The 22,583-nt window shown below is 37.9% G+C and overlaps 1 protein-coding gene across 1 annotated transcript in view; it reads left to right on the forward strand.

Moving 5' to 3' along the window:
• Positions 1 to 22,583, forward strand: part of tesk2 (testis associated actin remodelling kinase 2) — a 31,555-nt gene that overhangs the window by 3,373 nt on the left and 5,599 nt on the right. Inside the window, exons 2-10 of the mRNA XM_037682402.1 lie at positions 471 to 620; positions 2,625 to 2,744; positions 7,765 to 7,886; positions 11,605 to 11,653; positions 16,819 to 16,965; positions 18,144 to 18,226; positions 19,421 to 19,505; positions 19,801 to 19,884; positions 21,124 to 21,210. Coding sequence (XP_037538330.1) covers positions 504 to 620; positions 2,625 to 2,744; positions 7,765 to 7,886; positions 11,605 to 11,653; positions 16,819 to 16,965; positions 18,144 to 18,226; positions 19,421 to 19,505; positions 19,801 to 19,884; positions 21,124 to 21,210 — 894 coding nt within the window. The 5' untranslated portion in view covers positions 471 to 503. The remainder of the gene's footprint in view (positions 1 to 470; positions 621 to 2,624; positions 2,745 to 7,764; positions 7,887 to 11,604; positions 11,654 to 16,818; positions 16,966 to 18,143; positions 18,227 to 19,420; positions 19,506 to 19,800; positions 19,885 to 21,123; positions 21,211 to 22,583) is intronic.

Raw genomic sequence — 22,583 nt, forward strand, 5'->3', positions numbered from 1 at the left:
GGCTATTCTCCCATAATTGGACAATCAACGTTTTATTACAGCCATTCTATTTGAGCCCATTGAGCAACAGTGACTTTACTCACCGATACTGAGATCAGAGTGAACGTGCAGAAACATTTGTGCCGTCATTCTAGCCTCAAACTCATCATTTTTAAAAGTAAAAAAACAAAAAAGAGCAGGTAATTTATTTTCTGTTCCCCCCACCCCCCCAGGTCTCCAGTGTTTGACTGCACCCTTGTCAAACATGTGAAGTTCTTATCATGCTGGACTTCTCATTTACAAGCAGCGATGAACTGGACTTGTTAAAAACTTGAATTTGTCAACGGGAACATCCAGAATAAAATTTAAAGCTGAAGTCTGAGTGTGATCCATTTTCTCCCAGAACACAAACTGAAAACATACTGTGCTGCCGTGAAGCCCTCGGCACCTTTAAAACAATCTAGTCCTCTTGTCATGTGGGTTCATTGTAGAAAAAGGCCCATATCACCTTCTTTCTCGTCGCCATGGACCGGAATAAACGCAACTCTATTGCTGGGTTCCCTACATGGCCTGAACGCCTCAGCGACGACAGAGACGGCAATGGAGGGATAGGGAACTGTGAGATGGGCCCGCCTTCCCAGGTCAGTTTTATTTTTATTTTTCATTTCTAAATTGATAAACGGTTGTTTGCAAACGCATGAAAGCAGATATGTGTTTCCTTTTTTTTTTTTTTATCACTTTTTTTACATTTCAGTACAGATGCTTTGGACAGATGCAGGGAACTAGGCAATAAATATGTCGGTTACAGGTGATCCCCCTGGAAGCGAGCGCACATTAATGAACGACATTTAGCAAAAAGTCTTTGACAGAAACGAAGCAGAGGGTGATGCTATTTAAATGCACAAACAAAGAAAACAATGGTCTGATCACTGACAGCTGCAGTGGAAAGAGTGGAGTATGGCAAGTAGTTATGTCTTATAATCAGCAAGTTTTTTATATATATATATATATATATATATATATATATATATATACTGTGTGTGTAATTTAAGTTCTGTGGTAGGCTGTTTGTGTATTTATGGATGAAAATGCCTGAAATTGCAGCTATTATTATTATTTTTTTGTATTTTCACATTGGGGGTGGTCTTCGGTTTTAGGCCTGTCACGATAACAAATTTTGCTGCGCGATTGTCTCAAATTATTGCGATAAATGATTGTTTGAAATTTGACAATAATTAGTAGTAATTGTTAAATTTAAGAAGAAATGTTTGCAAATTTGTTTTCCTTGTGGTACCTTTTTTGACCACCAGATGGCAGTATAAGACTGTTTGAACAGAAGGATGGATAGTGAGTGAGCGAGCAATGTGTCTCTTTAAGAAAATGGGAAGGAGGCCCCTTGACGTTACATGGGCTGTCTCTCTTCGGTTCTCAAAATGGCGGACGCTCGGTAATTTGAGCTCTTTAGCATAGCATTTTTCACACAAAGCTTTTAATAATAAATCAGTTAACAAGTTCTCAGCTTCTTTGTGCAGAGGAAAACAACTTTTTATATGAAGGCACGGTTTTCAACTGTGAATTTTGGAGCTTCGACAAGACAAAGGTTTTTTCCTGAGGTCGACCTGTTAGCTTAGCTCGTAGCTTAGCTTCTCAGCCTAGCTGCTATTAACGATCCCAAAACGCGATTTTGGACGGTTAAAATGGATTTTAAAGAGAAAGGGAGGGGTCAGTGAAGAGCACCGGAGTTGATCCTTGTGTCTTCAGTGTCTTCAGTAGAAAGAGAGACGAAGAAATGATAAAACCAATAAATGAAAATGAGGTTGATAATTTTAATTTATCATGTGATTAATTGATTTATTGTTTATCGCGACAGGCCTATATACAACAAAAGTACTCCATGCTTTTTGTTAGACACTCCCTAATAGCCAAAATTATTATTTTTGTGTGATTCTTGCCTAAAAGAACACTTCTAACATTTGGTATTATTTTTCTTTTTCCTGAGCTAAACTCGTACCACATCGTGAACCTTAAACTCACTTATTAGTGATAAAGTTCAAGGATCTGAAAGGATTTATCAGCGGCACATATGTTTGAAATCTGGTTCATAAAATGTGTTTTGCACTTGAATCGGATGACACTGTTCAGGTGAAACGTTAAACTTGTTTTGCTGTTAATGGCAGAAACTTGTTGCTAAAACGTACAGCTCAGTTGGAAGTGGTACCGATGGGACAAATGTGGGTTTTAAGCTGAAAAGTGTGAAGTTGTATATAGTTTTATGGTCCAGCAAATGTTGTTTTTTCCACATCATATCAGTCATAGTCATTTATTATAAGGCTTCTCAATTTTAAAAGCAATACACATTTCTAACTAAATGTTATGAGCATGTGCTGAAGACTAGGGAGGATGAACTTTTGCTCAGCAACATGTCATTGTCTGAAGTCATTTGTTTTATTTTTTTAGTTGGTAGAATTTTAAGGTCAAGTCTATATTTCTTTCTACTTTGTGGTCTTATAGTCCTGACTAATATACCACTTAAAAGACACACAACTAATGCCTCTTTATCTTTGTGTCTGCCTAAGCCTGTCTATCAGATGAGCACTTCCTTTGGTCCAGTCTTCACCAGTTGGTTCTTGTATTGTTGGTTCCAGGTGGGCCGGGTGTGTCCGTCCTCGTACAGAGCCCTCATCAGTGCCTTCTCCTGCCTGACACGCCTCGATGACTTCACCTGCGAGTGGATTGGTTCAGGGTTCTTCTCTGATGTCTTCAAGGTGGGTAAAATCTTTTTTTCAACGTTTGTCTAGTTGATCTTTCTCTGCACTTTTGAGTTTTATTACTTTTCACCCTTCACTCGATCCTAAAGGATTTATTTATAAAGACAAAAACTAGTCCTTTTTTGTTGTTGCTTCTTATATGTACCAGTTTCATATTATAGGGAAGTTGTCTTTAGTAAATTTTGATAAAACTGTTGAACCTAACCTAGTTTTCCATTTGATTTATTCTTATCGTGTTGGCACACTTGGTGAGTTAAACACCAATTGTGAGTTATCTTCCCTAACGAGTCTTTGACATTTTTAGCTCAAATTAGACATCACTTAAAACGCCCCTTTCCGTCCACGTGAGTGTAGGTCGCACAAGCGTTTTGACCATTTCTAAGCTTGGCTTTGTGAAATGAAGTCCTGTCAGCAGAGACGTATCATGTTAAACTCTTGTTTGTTTTATTATGAGGACCACCATCCAAATGAGACATTGTAGTATGGGTCAGTTTGATTGAGATATACAAAGACACACTCATCTTTAAATGGAAGCGGAGTTGCACTAGTATGTAAAAAAAACATTTCCTGGATTAGGCTTGTTTGTGACTTGTGCGTGAGATGTTTCTTTTTGGGTTTTGTTCAGAAGTGCGTGTTTTTATTTAAGTATTCCAGCACAACAGAGTTTGAGCTCTTATTCTCTAAAGCTGACATTCAGACTGAAGTTGACATTTTTGTAAAAGAGTTAAACGCATATAGGGACAGGGAAATGGTAACGTTAAAGGAGAATTTTAAAATGGCGATTTTACTGCATGCTCTGTAGTATGTCATCAATTTATTTTTCAGAATATGAACAGATTGGCAAGTTTATTTAGGATTATGAGCATCATTTTAATGCAAAGAGCTAAGCCAGTACAGTTTGTCTCACATTCATTCTTTAATGGTTTTATTGAACTTGTTCTGTGACGTCTGAGAATAGATGGACTGCTGATGACAGGTGGCAGCTAATGTTTTAAAATGTGTCTTGGGGATGGCAACTTTAATGGAATTTATTAGTGATGTGAAGCCTGTCTTATGTACTTTACTTAATGTAACTCCATTATGTTCCTGTTGGAGCAGCTGTGGAAAAACACTTGTGGTCTATATATAAATACTGGAGCATGTTGAAAACACAGAGCTGATGGCGAGTCAGAGAGTGGCACTGATGACCGTAGCTCGAATTATTAAAGGTGGCTGCATGTCTACAAGTCATTAACTTTTGGAGTCAGCCATATTTAACATGGCTGCCACAGGTAATTGATCTTAGCGAACACAAAATGTTTATAACTCGGCGAGTTTTATAGACGCAGAGTTAAAAAATTGGTGTGACGGCAGCAGAAACATATTTTTGCTCGATGTTCATTTAACCAAAATGGCTATATCTTTTATTTATTTGCATGAAAGGTGGACGATGAGCATTTCTTCATTATTTTAGATACTTTGCTGATGTGTCAGTGAATGAAACAATGTAGCTTTTTTAATTTTTTGTCTTTATTATGTGTAAAATGCATTTATCTTTTCTGTACAACCCCCCAAAATCTTGAGTTCTATCCAATTTATCTACATTTTAATAGAGAGCGTCTTTTAAAGTGTAAACAGGATGGAACCACAGAGACTAGAAGTAAAATGTAATATTTTAATGTATTTGCCAAATTAAATACTTTACCTTTTCTTTTTTTTACCCTGCCTTTGCTTAAAATTTAGCCTATGTGATATGATACATTTACATTCTCAGCCTTTAAGAATAATACTCCTACTTACCATGCCATTAAATAAATGGGTACCACCTTGAGGACGATTCCTGCTTAGATTCCTGTAACAAAGATTTGTTTTCTTGATAAGAAAATAATTAAAAGTAAATTTGAGGACAGCCTGCTGTTGAAAAGCTTCAAGGAGAATAATTTAAATGAAATAGTGTTGAAAATAACGAGTCTGGAAGCTGAGGGAAGAAACTAGAGGAAAGCCTCTGATGGTGGAGAGTTGTGGTGAAAACCCTGTTAAAGGAGATGATAATGGGGGAGGGGGGGGGTAGATGAAGTTTTAGGTGTCCACTGAGTACAAAGAAGGGCTGTAGAGGAGATGAAGAGGAGTTTGTGGAGAAGAGGTTGGCAGGAATAAAATGAGGAAAGGGTTTGAAGAAGATTGACAAAAGGGTTAGGTTTTCCATCTGAGAGGGGGGCATGCAGAGGGGGGGGGGGGGGGGGGGGGGGACATCAGAGGAAGATGGAGAGGGGAGATTTTCCTACTACTGCAGGGAATGATTAGGGCTGGGCATGCCGGTTTGTTTGAAGCCACAGTGTGGAGGAAAAAGAGGGGGATCAGGAAAACAAGTGGGGGGGATTTGATGAGTGAGGAATTGGGGGTCGGAGGATGGACGTATGTGGGGGAGGAGGCCTTTAGAGGAGTGGCCATCTGTTGTTTCTGCTGTCCTGTGGTGGAGACTGTCGCCTCTCACAGCCGAGCCCCCTCCTTGGAACAGATTTATCAGTCGGTGTATGAGGTGGAGAGACGTGGATCCAGAAAACTCTGATTCTGCTGCATAATGCTGATAATCCTGCCAGTTCTCCTTTTTGCAATATATTACTTCTTGTATCCTTGTGGCTGTGCTTAAAGAAAGATAATAAAATAAAAACATTGTAAGAGAATGACATAAAGTAAGTTAGCCGCCTTTTGAGTTTTTTTCTTCACATTTTCAGCCTCTTCTACAATTTTTATTTTACCCGTCGAGCAGAAGTTTTGTAAAAGCCACGTTTAAATGCTGTATTTACGGCTTTCCACCATCCTGCCTGGTCCCCGATATTTATTCTTGATAGTTACTTTACTCGCTCTTTCTTTTTTCTTTTGTGTTTAGCAACAAATTCACTCACATTTCCACCTAAACATCCTTGAGATTCTTCACGTTTTGCGATTCCAGCGGATCCGTTTACCTTCACAGACTACACTCAGCCTAATGTTGGTCGATCACGAGATTCAGCCAAGTGCTTTGTTTACATTGAGTGTGGACCCGCATTTCAGAATTTCATATCAATATATGTGGAAACCTAACGTCACCTAACCTTAAAATGTTCGATTCATACTTTGCAATAAGTACCTAAAAAAACAAATAAAAAATCATAGCGGTTCATACAAAAGCATATTTTTAAACCATTAAATTGTCATCAGTTTTACTTTGCACCGTTTCTGACATAAATTTACTGATATTTCTCTCAGAGATACCCACTCTGCACGACAAGAGCTACAGCTAGCTACTGCAAACATATACTTATGCTAAATAGACAACAATGTACAGTTTTTTTTAAGTGTTTTTTTGTATACCCCACCTCTTGTTCAGCAACACTGGAAATAGACAATAACTTTCCACAACCCTGCACTGAAAAGCAGATAAAGAAGATGCATGTTTGCATGGAACACTATGAAATTAATTTATTATTATTAGCTTGTCAGTTTGGTCAGAATTAAACTGTTACTCAGACCGAGGCAATTCAAGGAACTAGACGACTGGTAAGAAATTGTTTGTTCATAACATCCTTAACTTTGCTGTATGTATTTTATATTATTTATGTATTTTATACTTCAATTTATTCCTGTTGATCTTTGCACTTTGCTTGTTTGTTTTTACACAATCTTTCTGATATGTTTCTTACTGTAAAGTGTCCTTGGGTGTCCTGAAAGGCGCTTTTTAAGTAAAAATGATTATTATTATTATATTATAACATTTCCTCAGAACTTGAAAGTATCTAAGCCGCCCATTTTAACCTGTTTGACACCGTGACACCTCTCACTTTGTGTGCGATGTCTAGTGAGGCATGAGATGATGAAGGTGTTGATTTAACAGTCAAATAGCACAGTAACACAAATGGGGAACACAACTGTCAAACATTGGTTCCTTTGTTTTGCATTTTAAAAAACATAATCGTTAACTCTTCATGAAGAGCCTTGGGTGTAGAAAGATCCACCATGTTGGATGATCTGCTTTGTGGTCTAAATATGTATCTGCTTTCAGGAAATGAGAATAGTGTAGGTAGATAAATGTGTCTGTCTGCAGCAGCTTTCTTATTTTAAGTGCTGCCTTCAGTGTCTTTGTAGGCAGTTATCTTCTATTTCCCTGTGTACATGTGTTGAACTAATCTTATTAGTAATTAATGCACTGCGTTGTGAGAACTCTGAAACCTGCCCTTTGTTGACCTTACCACCGGTATTTTAAAAAGGCTTGAGGTGAAGCAATCACATAGAAACGCACAGGAAGTTCAAACTCTTTCTTTTTAATATGTTTTTGTTTGTGGCTTTCTGTGCGTGTGGATTTACGTTAATGAAACTCTTGCAAGATTTGGAGTAAGCCCATTTCAAGATGGCTGCCACAGCCAGGAAAACTTAGAAAGCACAGCAGTGGCCGAGACTAATTCTTTAAGGAATTTGAAGCCTTTTATTTTGTTGAGAAGAAATGAGTTGTTTATTTTAAGGAAGAGAGAGAATTTAAGTTTAAAGCACAGATGGTTTTGTCTGTTGTTTGTGTGTATTGAAGACAAAATATGAGGAAAAAAAGACGTTGGCTTTACTTTTTGTAACTCACTGCCGTGTGTTAACCAGAAAGTTTTCAGAGTTGTTGTCACACCGCCGTCTGTAGCGCTCGCCTGCCTTTCATCAAAAACATGCTGAGACCCATTCATCCATGGAGATGGTGATGCCACAGTTATCCAACACTGAGATGGGAACTAAAATGCACCCTGTGTCCCCAGTGCACAGCAATATGAAATTGATTGTAGGGTTTGGAAACGACACATGCACTTTGTCATGGCTGGTCAGCAGTGATTGACCTCATTTCACTTGTTTGTGTTGCTTTCTTTATCTGCTGCTTCTATATTATCTCGCTGCGTGCGTCAAATGTTATATGTAAACAAGATTGTTTTTTTTTTTTTTTACATGGCAGCCACTTTTACAATGACAATTGTGTTTTGATGCGACTTGAGCCTAAAACGATTTAATTTGACTGTTTTGGCAGGTTCGACACCGAGCCTCCGACCAAGTTATGGCTCTGAAGATGAACAAACTCAGCAGCAACAGAGCTAACATGTTGAGAGAGGTCCAACTAATGAACCGGCTGTGTCACGCAAACATCCTCAGGTCAGTGACCAAACAACTGTCTGATTAACTATATTCAACGAGGGCTCTAAATTAATTCTTCCAGGCATAGAAAATGAGTTCATTTTATTCGGCTTTGTTGTAAATTTGCTCTTTGGGGAAGCACCAACTTTTTAACCAAATAAATGCCACTTATCACTAAAGCAGGCTGAATAATGGGATAATGTTACGCTTTGTAGATCTAGTTCACTCTTGCATTCCAGCATAAAAGCAGCAGCTTTTTTCATGTGTGATTAATCCTAGCGTAAGAAACTGAATATTTCTAGTGATTTAACAATTTATTGTAATAAATGGTAGGACTTTATACATAACAATATTTCAACTAACTACTCATAGATGTTCTTTCTCACATGTCTGCTTCCCCTTTACCTTTATTTCTTTTTCTGTCAGTCGCTCATGAGCCTGTGGTTTGTGACCTGTTTCCTTTGGGGAGGGCTCGAAACTATCCCATGTCAGCACATTAGATATTCTAATCGTTGACTGATTTGACAAAAAGACTAAAGATTCAGGACTGCAAGCCTCTGCAACTCCAGTGACGAAATTAAGAACCACTGTGAATGTTTCAAGACATTCTGGAGACTCCTTCATGAATGATGTTTGCCAGCCCAGTGAGATACCACCTTTAAACTGCAAGTTTTTGCAGACCAGTTTATGCACCATAGTTGAGAATTAGATTAACTAGACTGCCTGGAGTTTTCATCCGAATCACTTTTGACCTGTACCTAAAAGTATCAAGACCTGAGTAATGAATTAAACTAACGGTTTAAAAGTAAGTAAAAATATGACATTTTAATTGCACAACTAGCTAAAAGCTTAATCAGAATTAAATGACTAATGGTATGAATATAAATATTAGCGCAACACTTAGCACAGCGTGCAAAACCAACTGTGCACTCCCTCAAACATCTGTGGCATCATGCTGTGATAAAACTGCACCTTTTGTTGTGGTCAGCCTGAGGCACACCTGTGCAATGATCATGCTTCTAATCAGCATCTTGATATGTCACACCTGTGCAACGATCATGCTTCTAATCAGCATCTTGATATGTCACACCTGTGCAATGATCATGTTTCTAATCAGCATCTTGATATGTCACACCTGTGCAATGATCATGCTTCTAATCAGCATCTTGATATGTCACACCTGTGCAACGATCATGCTTCTAATCAGCATCTTGATATGTCACACCTGTGAGGTGGATGGATCGTCTTGGCAAAGTTGAAGTGCTCACTAACAGATTTACACAAGTTTGTGAACGGTATTTGAGAGAAAAAGGCCTTTTGTGTACAAAGAAAAAGTTTAAGATCTTTGAATTGAATTAGAGCCAAACCAAAAATATTGTTTATATTTTTGTTCAGTGTAGCTGCATACACAGTGTACATGACGAACATGAACTACGTTTAGGTAAACATATTAACGAGCATTTGACTTTTGTATCTTATGATCTGGTAATATTGCAAAATGTGCATTTTCTTTATCAGCTGTAAAAAATTGAATATTCAGATACATTTCAGAACCAAAATCTTTATTTTTATTGCAGCAATGAAACATTGTCCATCGAAACTACCGTATTTTTTTGGACTATGAGACATGATTATAAGGCGCAATGTCAATGAACAGGGATGTTTTCATACATAAGGTGCGCCGGATTATAAGGTGCATTAAGCAAAACAAAACAGTCGGGTAAGTCAAACTTTATTCAACTCATTCACAATAACCACCTAAAATCGGTTCGAGGTTGAGTAAGCACAACCAGAATTAATACATAAGGCGCACCGGATTATAAAGATCACTGTCGATTTTTGAGAAAATGAAATTTAATTAATTAAGTGTACCTAATAGTCCCAAAAATACAGTAAGATGCAGTTCTCCACTCCAAATAAAATGTAACTACTCGATTAAAATTCAATATGAAATATGAAGAGTAAAGAGAATAAGTAAAGTAAATGCCTAATATCAAAAAATACATTATACGTATGTAATATAAATAATATATTTGCATTTAACAACAAATAAAATCAATAAAAAAATTGGTTCAGTTACTAAAACTTTACAGCTTTGGGATTTGACCATCAAGACTGTTTCAGTAAAACTGACCACAATGACCCAGAACAAGATGGCTCTTGTTTTTCCTCTGTAGAAAACACTCGCAGTGAGCTCATCTGTGGGAGTGTGTGCACTAAGCATGCACATACATGCATAAATATCTTTGTGTGTGCAAACACACGCATGCGCTCATCTTTTACAATGCCATCTTTGTTGAGCATCCCTTGTGGACTGAATGCGCGCCCTTGCGTGAACAAACACGCTGTGTGGAGTCATTGTTTGCTAAAATCCAGCAAGGACCTACAAATTTGACCTTTTTCATTGCCCCCAGAGTTTTGAGGTCTTCGAATCAGCTCATGGACAAAGTTTGTTCATACGTGGCTTTGCAGCCGCTCCTTGAGCCACTTTGTTGAAACAATAAATCTGTGATTCATCCTTTTAAACCTGAGACGATAAACCATTACGTTGTATCAGGTCTTCATATTTTAATGTTTTAGGGTTAAACAAAAGACAGACTTTCTCTAATACTAAAAAGTTATTCATACTGAGAGTTTTTTTTTTTAAATTATTATTATCATACTCAGCTTATCACCAAACAACTTGTGAAGTTCGCAAGTGTTAGGTTTACAGGTTAGGTTATGTGAGTTTGAAAATTGATAAGTAACCTAGAGGTAAAAATGAGAAGAATGTAGGTGAAGAGGTAGAGCTGTTATTATTATCCCTTTTAACAGTATTTACCTGTCCAGTCTTGCACACTTTAAAAAAAAAAAATTACCATTATTCCTGATTTCTCACTTTTACTCTTTGGTGAAAAATAAACAATTTTTTGATTTGATACTTGCACATTAAAATATTTTATTAAAGGGCTAATATTCCTTAAAAATAAAATGCATGCTTCCTTTCAGGCCAGAGTGGCAGAATAAGGTCATCTCTGATAAATGACCGAGTTAAAGCAGTTTTGGTTAAAACTTTAATAAAATTATGTAGTTTCATGATATTTGATAATGCATCGTCTCACATAGAGCTTGGGCAATGTGTTGGGAATAACTCAACTTTTACTACACGAAATTCTATCTCAATTTTTGTAAAATAATTAAATAAATAAAATCATTGAGGTGTTGCCATTTTTGTTAGACTAAGGTCATTCAGCTGTGGTGGCGTTCTCGATTTGGTTGACTTTAAAAGTAAAAGTTTAATTAGAATCCATTCAGTGGTTCATGAAATATTTTGCTAATGGCGAGAATTGATTCAAATACTTTTTGTCAGAGATTTAAATGTGAGCATTTCGTGCTCCAAGTATATGTTGAGGATCAGTCTCGGCTACTACAACGCCAAGTTTGAGCTCAATATTTACGTTAATGACGTATGTGGGTTGGCTAAAATGATTTGGCTCTAGCGGTCATCTTAAATCAGACGGACTTTAAAAGTTACTGGGTTGTAGATGTTAGCCCAATGAGTTCTTCCTGAAAGTTTTAATAAAATTCGTCCAGCGTTTCATGAGATGTTTTGCTAAAGGTGCAAATAAACATTTGTCACATACACGGACATGGGCAAAGACATCGCAAGTTGTCTCTGATGTCCACCTACTGTTGTGCTCAAATTGAGGTTTCGCGTGATGAAAAGTTAACGCCTAGTTTTGCATTTCTTTTCTAGGTTTAAGGGAGTGTGTGTCCATGAGGGCCAGCTTCACGCCCTGACAGAGGTAGGAGAAAATGCTCACAAACTACTTCTCATTGACGCTGCAGAACAAACTAATGACACGATGCCTCGGATCAAATTGTCTCTGCTAATAAAAGGTGCAGCAGTGGCGCACTTGTGTTCCCACTGATGTTGTGTCTACACACTTGAGTGTGTTTTATGCTCCTTCTATTTTTAGGCGTGCATCATGTCATGCACGAACACAACACTCTGACACAAATGCCTGCAATTGTGGAAAACCAAAAGGGACTGAATGTCCTTAAGTGTACATAACAACTTGGCTGCGCGTTTGAATGCGATACAGCAAAGGAATTTAATACGTGAGGTTTCCGAACTAGTAAGACGCACAGAGTCGGCTCACAGAGAGCAGTGGTTCAGCTTGTTCATCCATCCATCCGCATGTCCGCAGCCACCTCTTCCAGCACTTCTGGGAGGATTCCAAGGCGTTCCCATGTATGCATACACTGTTACAATAAATTGTTGCTTCTGCCGTCACTTACCATATTAATTACCGTATTTTTCAGACAATAAGGCGCACTTAAAATCCTTTAACAGTGAGCCTTATAGTCCGGCGCGCCTTACGTATTAATTCTGGTTGTGCTTACCGACCTCGAACCGATTTTATGTGGTGCGCGGCGTTCAAAAATCTGTCAAAATGTTTTAGTTTCGTTTAATGCGCCTTGTGCATGAAAACAGACCCATTGATATTGATATCGACACAGATTCATTATACAGTAATTCTCAGTCAGGTCATCTGGACTGTTTATTTTTTATAGAGACATTTCACCCTCTATCCAGAGGGCTTCATCAGTCTGAGGAGTTCCAGTAAACTGTTTCCCCACCAAGCAGTGCACTCCTTAATTGGACCAACCAGTTTGCTGGAGCTAAGATGGTTTCTGGGGGCCGTCCTGTCTCACGTCGACTCCTCCCAGGCAGGCAGCTTGGTGGGGAAACAGTTTACTGGAACTCCTCAGACTGATTAAGCCCTCTGGATAGAGGGTGATGTGTCTCTAAAAAAAATAAAAAAACTGTCCGGATGACCTGACTGAGACTTATTGGATTTGATACCTGGATGATTGAGCATGAACTTTGTTGCCTTGAACCACTTTGGCTGTGGCTGCCTGCGTTAAGGACGATTACAAAAAAAATATGTAGGTGGAATTACAAAAATATTTTCTAATATTAACTTACTTAATTTCTATAAGTAAATAAAAAAATCAAATTCAAGTAAACATCCTGACACAACATAAAGATGGATTAAACGAGTCCGGGTTCATCAAATAAAACATGAAAATTAGGGATGCACGATATAACTGGGATGGTATCGGCCGATATTAGCGATAAAGTTAAATATTGGACATCGGCCATTCCATCAAAATAACACCAATATAAAAGGCTTCTGCTTTAAGTTAATTTTGCATTTAAGAAGCTGTCACGTATATCTGTTAATGCACTACTACTTATGCACTTTTCACTTGTTGCTTGTGAGCAGGTTGAGTTTATATTTGTGAAAATTTACAAATGTGCACTGTTCGAGTGTTGTCGTCGTGTTAGAGTAAATGTCACAAATAAATTTGACATTAAACATAATCCAAGTTGAAGTGTTGCATCATTTTCAGCCCCTTTTTGGGCATCTGCATTTGGTAGCAAACCAAATATCATGTTGAATAATGTAGTATTTTCATTCCACAGCAAAGAAAGCTATGTAGTCTCTGTAAGTAGGTCTAGGAAAAAATATCGGTATTTGTATCGGTTATCGACCAAATAAGTTTTAACATATCGGATATCGGCCAAAAATCCAATATCGTGCATCCCAAATAAATTATATATAATAGTGTTCACATAAACAAGTAGTTACCGTATAAATGTGTCAACAGAAATAGAACGGAGAACAACTATTAAGTGCATAACGGTTCTGGAAATGAGGATGTACTCGCGTAACCGGAAAAAAACCGCACATGCACTCTTCTAAATGTGGATAAATACACACACACGGTAACAGTTTAATCAGTAACTTGAAGTAATTAAATTAGGTTTACGTGATAAGATGTCGGATTGAAGACATGCATGGTGGAAGATGCTCCCAGAGTCGCACACATGTTTCTAATTACACCGTTGTGCTGCACTTTGAACGAGCTTATTGTGGCTGAAGCAGACGGCAGCTTTTTTCCGCCGCGTACAAGAATACATCTTGAGAAGTTTACACACGCCGAACCACAAATGAACACACTGTTGCAGAGCAAGTGAATCAGACCATTGAGAGGCACATGCAGGAGTATGCCGATGATTATTTGTTTTCTTGCCGCAGTAAAAACGGACGTCGTTGTCATGTTTGTACCTCGTTATGATGCCGGTATCACAGGAAGTTTGGAATAAAGTTACTGCATGGCCCCAAGTTTCATCAAGACGCATTAAATAACAGACACATAAAACTCCACATCCTGCAAACACGTGGAAGTGTGCTGCCTTCAAAGTAAACCTTTAAGGATGTTTATTACCGAGAACCGCCGACAGTAAATATGAAACTAAAACGGAAACGTCGAGCTCTACCTTTTTGTGCGATCGATTTTAGTTTGCAAAGTCTCGACAAGCACATCTCTCACCAACTTCAACACACAAGCGTTTAGCTTTACGGACTGATTGCGTTTACGTATGGCAGTTATCACTTGAGGGCTCTAGAGCGGTAAAATGATCTGTTGTTCTGCTCGTGCTGAGCTTCACTTTAATGCATCTCGCTACTGCAGTTACATTCAGGGCAAACGGTGAGTCATGACCCACGGCAGGATTATTGTCCTGTTTGAAGCTGCTTTCAGTAGCAAACAGGGATTCTTTGTTCAAAGTCTTTTTCCCCCCAGGGGTCTTTGTCTGAATCACAGACAGCGCAGCAGAGAAACTTCCACATTTACATGACCTGCCGTATGTTTCTTATTTCCTTTCCTCCGTATGTTCTGCATTGTTGCGGTGAGGCTCTTATATAACCTCACAAGCTTAGCTGAGTGATTACTGAGGTGTATCAGTAACTCGGTGAAATGGGATTAAAGCAAATTCCTGGACAAACAAGAGTGTGTCTGAACGAGAGGCTTTTTGAATACAACTTTATTTCCACTTTAATTTGACACAGCAGATGCACTCTTGTGTAAAACCATACAATTTGCATTTTTGACCAGACTCTGTATGTGGTAGCTGTCAGTAAAATATGATCTAGTTGTTAAAGTTGGATTAATTTAAACGGGCTGACAGCAGTTCTACCATAATCTTCTGATGTCTTGAATCAAATATAATTTTGCATTTATTTTTTTTTAATCTTCATGAATCATTAAACTGTTGGGATAGTCAATGTTGCTTCACTATTTTAAGAGATACCAATAAATGTGATAACGTAATAAAGCAGTCCCTCGCTACTTCGCGGTTCGTTCCTCGCGGACTCGCTCTATCGCGGTTTTTCAAAATAAGATTGGACATAACACAAGTGGCTGATTGATGGATGAGCCGCACGATCGGCGTGAAGTTTTTATGTAAAATAAATCATTTGTAATCATTTAGCACCTGCTGCACATTTGTGCAGCCCACACTGCAGGATCAACTTCCTGCTGCAGCTGATCAGCTGTTCACCGTGCAGTGCGGAGAAGTGGGCGTGGCCAAGAGCGCTTGCAGGTGGCCAAGAGCAGAGGAGGCAGGGAGCTGAAATCATGACATTCTGTCTCTTTTAGAGCGTTTAGAAACATTGTTTAGAATATTGCGAGAGTGTGGGAAGGATTTAATATGTCTCTCTCTTTGTATGTAAATAATAAAATAAACTACTACTTGTACTAATATTCCTACTTGACACTTGACAAACGAGGAACTACTGTATTTAACGTATAAAGTAGTCTGGCGCATGAATTCGTCCTAATGCACAAAAAGGTTAAGGCTGATGTTTTACCTGCGTGTCAGTCGTGCTTTTAAGACCCAGCGTTCTTCAACTTGAATCTAAACTTTGCTTGTTGGTCATTCGTAGACGCAGATTAAACTAATGGAGGTGGTTTGTTTTGATTAGGGCAATTTTTTTAAACAAGGATGTAAAAACAAAAGAATGCAGATGTTGCTTGGTGACCTCAGTACACGCTTGACGAATGAAACGTCAAGCCTGGAGATATTTTGCATCTTGTAGAAGAATTCGGGGTTAATTCGTTCATTAATTCGTCTCTTTGATTTGCACAGCAGGTTCTTTAAATGGCACTGTTTCAGTCTCTTTAGTGGATGAATGAATTTGAAGTTAGCTGCATGATCCCGGGGTTGGAAGGGAAAAAACAAATCAACCTTTTGGTGCCTTTTGACATTTGTCATTTACTTTACGTTCAAATGTTCCACAGCATTAAGATTATATGCAAAATGTTAATAAATCAGCCAAGTTTAAGTCTATTTTAAGTGGAAGTAATGACTTTAGAGCCCTCAGCTCCCAGCACCACCTGCTGCTGACCTTTGCTCTCTTTGCTCTAATTCTGTGCCCGTCAGTCATACAGACAACCACCGCTAAACCCGACCGTCGCTTTATTCTCCGTCAGCTCTGTCTAGTTAACTACTGCCGCTCACGATCTGTGACATGGGATTAGTGTGTTAGCATGTTTGCGTGCCAGCAGGAAGGTCAGGCCGGTTCTTAAGGCTCAAAGCTGACAAAGTGAAGAACACTAGTTTATTTATTTAATTATTTTTACCCACTTATGGGCTCTCCTTGCCTTTCATTCTTCAGTCACTTCATTCTTAAAAGAGAAAAATGTCTGTTTTATAAGACAGATTTGGTTTCATTATTTCCACAGCATCTAACTTGTCGGATAGACCGTCCGTCTTCCTGTGGTTAAATCAGTCGGCATGTACTCGTGCACACTGTGCACGTTCACTCGATCTGTAGATTTAAGGCAGTAAACTAAATGACTGACATCTTCTCAATCCAAGTAATCGGTCAACAAAACCACACAGTTTCTGACTTAAACACATTACATATGAATCAAATTGTTTTTGAATGAGCCGATATTTTTATGATCTTGAGTTCAAAACTAATTTAAAATTTAAGTTTTTCTTTCGACGTCTGTACAATTATAAGGATTCTCAGCTTTAAATCGTGAAACTTGACGTCATCTGCTGTTGTGTTTGTGTGTGTACCAATCCTAATGCGTCATTTATTTTCTTTAGTACATCAATGGTGGAAACCTGGAACAGCTTCTAGACGGCAACAAACACCTGAGCTGGCCCATGAGGGTGAAACTAGCCTGTGATATCGCCAGCGGTGTCGCTTACCTGCACGCCAAAGGGATATTCCACCGGGACCTCACCTCCAAGGTTAGTTAAAGCTAATTGGTGGTTAAGAGGAGAAGCCACGGCTATTACCAGCAACCCACAGAGTCTGAGCACCTTTCACTCAGTGGATAAGCCTTAAACTTTTTAGTAATTCAAAATATTATAGAGTCAAATGTGAGGTCATCTGCCTGAGAGGGGAAGCTTGGCTGTCCAGTCCAAGTCCAGACCTTAACCACATGTAGATGATGATCATATGAGAGCTGTACATTGTCTCTGTAGCTTGGCTTAGTTTTTGTTAAATCATCGACGTATGTGTTGTTCATTTGAGGTCGTATTTATCTTATTGTAAGGACTGGTGAGGGACTCTCTTTTTTTTTTTTTTTTTATTCTATTGATATATTAAACCTTAGAGCTACTGTATAAAACGTACGTTCTTTTTATTGTTTCAATGATAGGATGCGTCAACTTAAGCTACTTTGTTTCTTGTTTTTTGTTGCATGGACTGAATTATCGGTTAGTTTTAAAGGTTTGTAGTTATTTCCAGCTCTTATTCGATGGATAATTTTTAAATTCTTGCTTACGGGTTTCAGATGGAAGATAAAAATGTAAAACGCTAGAAAATGTTCAGTGCATGGACCCGGAGCAGCTAACTTCTATGGAAACATCACTAATGTTCTATGTTGCTCTGCACCCAGCAGTTTAAACATCATCGGGGATGAAATGTGCTCACAGATATAACTGTTCCTCAAATAATTTAAAAAGGCAGTTTGCTTTAACTTCCCTGATGATGAGAATGGCTGTAGGCATTGTAGAAATTATAGTTTATAGACAATTTACAGATATTCATGCACATCACATAACTCAAAACCAGGGAAGGAAGTACAATTAGTCTAATGTGTCCTGGATGTATGTATTGTAATGGTTGTCGGTTTGTAGAACGACTAGTAAAAAATAAACTGTGACTACATGAAACTTTAACATCCAGCTCAAAGTATCAGAATGCATTTGCTGCTTTGTGGCTGTAGATTATTTCCATTTTTTTGAAGCGTGAGGAGGAAGAGTTGAACTTGTACAGTAATTCACATCATTCTAATAATGACTAAATAGGAAGTACGGGTTTGGTTGACGGCGCTCAGCCACAAAATGGTCTGCTTATGAATCCTCCATGTTGCCACATTCCTCAAGTAACCATTTATGTCTGTGGTTTTCTGTATTTACAGAACTGCCTAATCAAATGTGATGACAACAGCTACACAGCAGTGGTGGGAGACTTCGGCCTGGCTGAGAAGATCCCCGCTAATCTGTAAGAAGACCGCAGTGATCGTAAAAAAACAACAACACCCAAACACTTAAATGTAGTTTTTGGTAGTAAAATAAAAAGAAGCTGACACAAACGGAAACACGTTGGCAGCTCATTTTCTGCCCCTGAGATGGTGTTACAGTCGTTCTGACTCATACTGACACTGACTCTTAATGAATCTTGAAATCTTTCATAAAATCTCCCTAAACTGGTAATGGCTTTGTCTTTGAGTCAGACCTTTATTCTTATATTATGGAGCCCTTTACAGAGAAAAAGTACACAGTCATTAGCTCTTATCTTTTTCACAGACAACCTGAAATTAAAGGAGGCTGAAACACTCAAACTGAACGATGTTCTCTTTCTGTTTTGATGTGTAAATCTGCAAATATCTCTTGTTTAATGTTCATCTTCCCCCTTGTGGCTAAAATTCAACTGATTCTGCTTTTAAAAAGCTGTTTACCGTCTTTTTGCTTCATTAAAGCCGTCACTGTCAGGTTTTTTATTATTATTAATGTGAACTGTACCTGCCTTAGATTTCAGGATAGATATTAATAATTTATCGTCTTATACTTTTGTTCACATCACTTCTTTATTTTTTTGAACTTGAGCTTTTCCAACAAACTCTCTTTAATTCATTCCTCCTCTTCCTTGTCCTCCTCGCACCAGGTTATTTATTTTCACGGAGGTCATTAATTTCGCCTCTACTACTCACATTTTCTGCTTTTGTCCGCAGGAGGGTTTGATCTGCGCAGGTTTTTCTTTTTAATTCTGCAGCAGCGCAAAGGAGTGGGGTTGTATTCAGTCTTCTGTAATGCCTCAAGGAACAAGTTCTAGTTGAATAAATTATAAAATCTTACACGTATTCACAATACGCATGGCGATAGTGATGAATTTGACTGCTTAGAGAAGTCAAGTTTTAGTTTTCCTGATTGTGAAGTCGAATTCGGCCTAAAAATATATTTCTGATCCCACAAAACTCGAGTCAAGTCCAAACGGAGGAAAAGCGTAAAGTTACAACACGTTTTATTTCTGAGGTTTTGTTATAATAAACACAAAACTGCTGCCATGTTCACAACTTTTATGTAAGAAACAGAAGGATTATTTAAGTTTTTTCCAATTTTCTTATTTGGTCCTTTGTTGTGCAGATTAAAGTCACAGAAAGGACTGATTAATTTCAATATGTGATCTTTTCATTAGCGCTGAAGGAGAGAAGCTCTCAGTGGTTGGTTCTCCGTTCTGGATGGCTCCTGAGGTCCTGAGAGATGAATCGTACAACGAGAAGGTAAACCGTATCATCGTTAGTGCAATGACGTTACCACAAAGGGTATATGAGCTTTAATTGGACACAATTTGCTTTATTATTAATTAATCTTAAATTAATATTTTGGGAAAGTTTAAATATATATACGTTTGCATACAAAAAGCACATTATTTACACTAATCATTGATTATTTGATATGTAATATTCAATGGATAATTAAGTTGAGATTATTGATGTAGCTCATTCTCTTCAAACACAAAGAAATTCAATGTTTTTGTGTCTGCGTTGTTTTGGACTCGCATTTGTTTATTTCCAGGCTGACGTGTTCTCCTACGGAATAATCCTGTGTGAAATCATTGCAAGGATCCAGGCCGACCCCGACTTTCTTCCTCGCACCGAGGTAACAAACTGCTCGTCTTTATTAATTCTTTTAAACCCTCATTTTATTTATCTCACTTTCTTCCAGTAGTCGCTCTCAAGATCTGTGAAAACTAGTTATTTTCTTTACGTTTCTCCTTCAGTAGTTAAAATGGTTTTCAGTTAGTCGTCAAAACTTTCTGAAGGTCTTTCATAACTTTTTGTTGAACATGGACTCAAATGAGGAAAAAACAGTCAAGCACTTGACTATTATAGAAGTCATGTTTATTGTACCTGTACTACTATTATTATTATTATTATTATGTAGCTAGACATATTTTATTCACTTTTTTTTGGCTGCAGCTACCAAATTTGTCAGGGCAATTTTTAGTTTGCTAATCGTTAAAAAGCATTTCTGTAGAAAATACTACAGTGTTATCAGAAAACCTGGCCAATATTTGCATATTGGTCCATAACAAATCTGTGTGAACAGGGTAAATAGAGGACTAAAATCATTATAGCAAATGGGCAATTATCTTAAAACAATTACATTTAATGTATCCTTTTAGCTAAACAAATGGGTGCACGTGGTGTTTTTGTGACGGGCTGCTTTAAGATCCTATTTTGAATTGTTTCTTTTCAAAGTCATAACCACAACACTGATTTGTTTGCTGAGCTCCTGTACCTTTTTTTTTTTTTTTTTCTCACAAAAAATACTTTTTCTGTAAAATTATTAGTTCACAGATCTAAACTGAAAATGGAAAGAAAAAACAACCACTGTCCAAAGATGGGCTTTAAAAATGCCTTAAAAATCAAAGAACTATTACACGAAAGTGCTTTAATAATTTCATCGCCCTCAAATGTATCAACCTAAACTCTTCAAGTCTGTTTTGTGTTAAAATATAAAATGTATGTTACTCAAAACGTAAAGTTTCACATGCTTTTCTCCCACAGTCTGAGTTATTTACTGCAAAGGATCCACCTTGAAATCATCAACACAGGATCATTTCTTGCATGCTGGTGTAGACTGTGCCTTAAAGTCAGGCTTAGAGGTGAATCCAGGTTCAGAAACAAGTCGGTGGTTGCGAGTCCGTACTAGCCTGCAGCCATCTTGGAACTTGTCAGGCAGCAGCACGTCGTCAGAGGGATTAGTTTGACACGAAGTTGGCTTTGGCAGTACATGTCAAACATGTAATGAAGCCCGTCTGTGTCCCTCTTACAATATAACGAGTTTCCTGTTTGTCTTTTGTCAATCCTCTGCGTTTCTCCACCTCCTGCGCAGAACTTCGGCTTGGACTATCACACGTTCCAGCACATGGTTGGAGACTGTCCGCCGGACTTCCTCCAGCTGGCCTTCAACTGCTGCAATGTGAGTCCATCATCCTGCCGTCCAGTTGCTCCGTCTCGGCGTCGAACCAGAGTTTTTGATTTGTTCCCGATGTTAAGCAGCTGCCGTCCGCTTGTGGGAAAGTAAGAGCAGGCGGCAGCGGCTTTAAAGTTTTATTTTCTATAAACCGTTTGCTTCTCATATTTCAAACTTGGAGTGAAAATATGTTCTTCAGTTTCTTAATTGCTTGTCTTGATGCTGCGTGTGGTTTAAGATTTATTTTTAATTTCTTAAGCAACTTTTATTCCCTAAGTAAAGGAGCAATCTGATTATCCGATTAATCTGATTTGGCTATTTATCCAGGAGGGTTGTTCCCTGCAGTCTGGACCACTTCCAGCAAGAAGTTCAACATTAATTTGTGGTCAAGTTGATCAAATTTCAGTAACAAAAAAAACGAAACTTTTTCTACTTTAAGTTTTCTTCTTCACACCTTTAGTCACTTTACTTTAGAGTATACTTTATTTTCTTTTGCTCTGACTTTAATCGTACAAAATATTGGGTCATTAAAGGCTTTTCTACTCCCTGCTGATTGATCGTATATAGGCTCCTTTATCCCTTTTCATCCTTGTCTGTTGTCTCGCTTTTATCATCTAAACGTCTTTACTAAACTGTTTTAAACATGTTAGTCTTGCGTTTCTATCTTGTGCTTTTGATCTTATTTTTTCAAAGCAACGGTCTCTAATGGAGAAACATGAAGCCAAAGTCTGAAGCTTGGGTGAATCTGTGCTTATCTAAAACCATAACGTCAGACACGAAAGCAAAAATAAGCCCTTTCCTGTCTTTATGTCTAAACAGATTCGGTCTCTTTAGCTGATTACAACTGTGGTTCAGGAATTTTTTTATAATTAACATTTAAGACTTGTCTTAAGCACCAATTTAATTAAAGTTCAGGTAAGATAATGTCTTGATTTCTTCTCAAAAGCTTGCTTATAAATTATTTGTTGAGAAAGTAAAAAATATAGCCAGGATAGACTGTAAAGGAATATTTTTTATTCTGTTTAAAATACAGTTCATGTCCGGCCATTTTCATCCGGTAAAGAAATTTAGTGTCCCAAATATAATATTGACATACTTTTTCGGTGTTAAAATTAAAAAAAAAAAAAAAAAAAAAATCCCAGCTTTGAGCTTGACATAGTATCCCTGCTGTATTCTAAATTGTGCGTATTGTTTTATTTCCCATGTTTGTTTTGTTCTGCCTCTGCATTTATGATGAAATCTATTAGACTTGTGGTTTTATTTTCAGCTGCTCCTATGGGGGCCTTGCGATTTAAACAAAACATTTGAAAAAACAAATTACATTTCAATGAACGCGATTACATTAAGCCTAGAAAATGGCGCTCAAGAATGCTACTGAC

Source organism: Nematolebias whitei, chromosome 9 (genome assembly GCF_014905685.2).
Source record: "Nematolebias whitei isolate Nwh7 chromosome 9, NemWhi1, whole genome shotgun sequence".
NCBI classification, from domain to species: domain Eukaryota; kingdom Metazoa; phylum Chordata; class Actinopteri; order Cyprinodontiformes; family Rivulidae; genus Nematolebias; species Nematolebias whitei.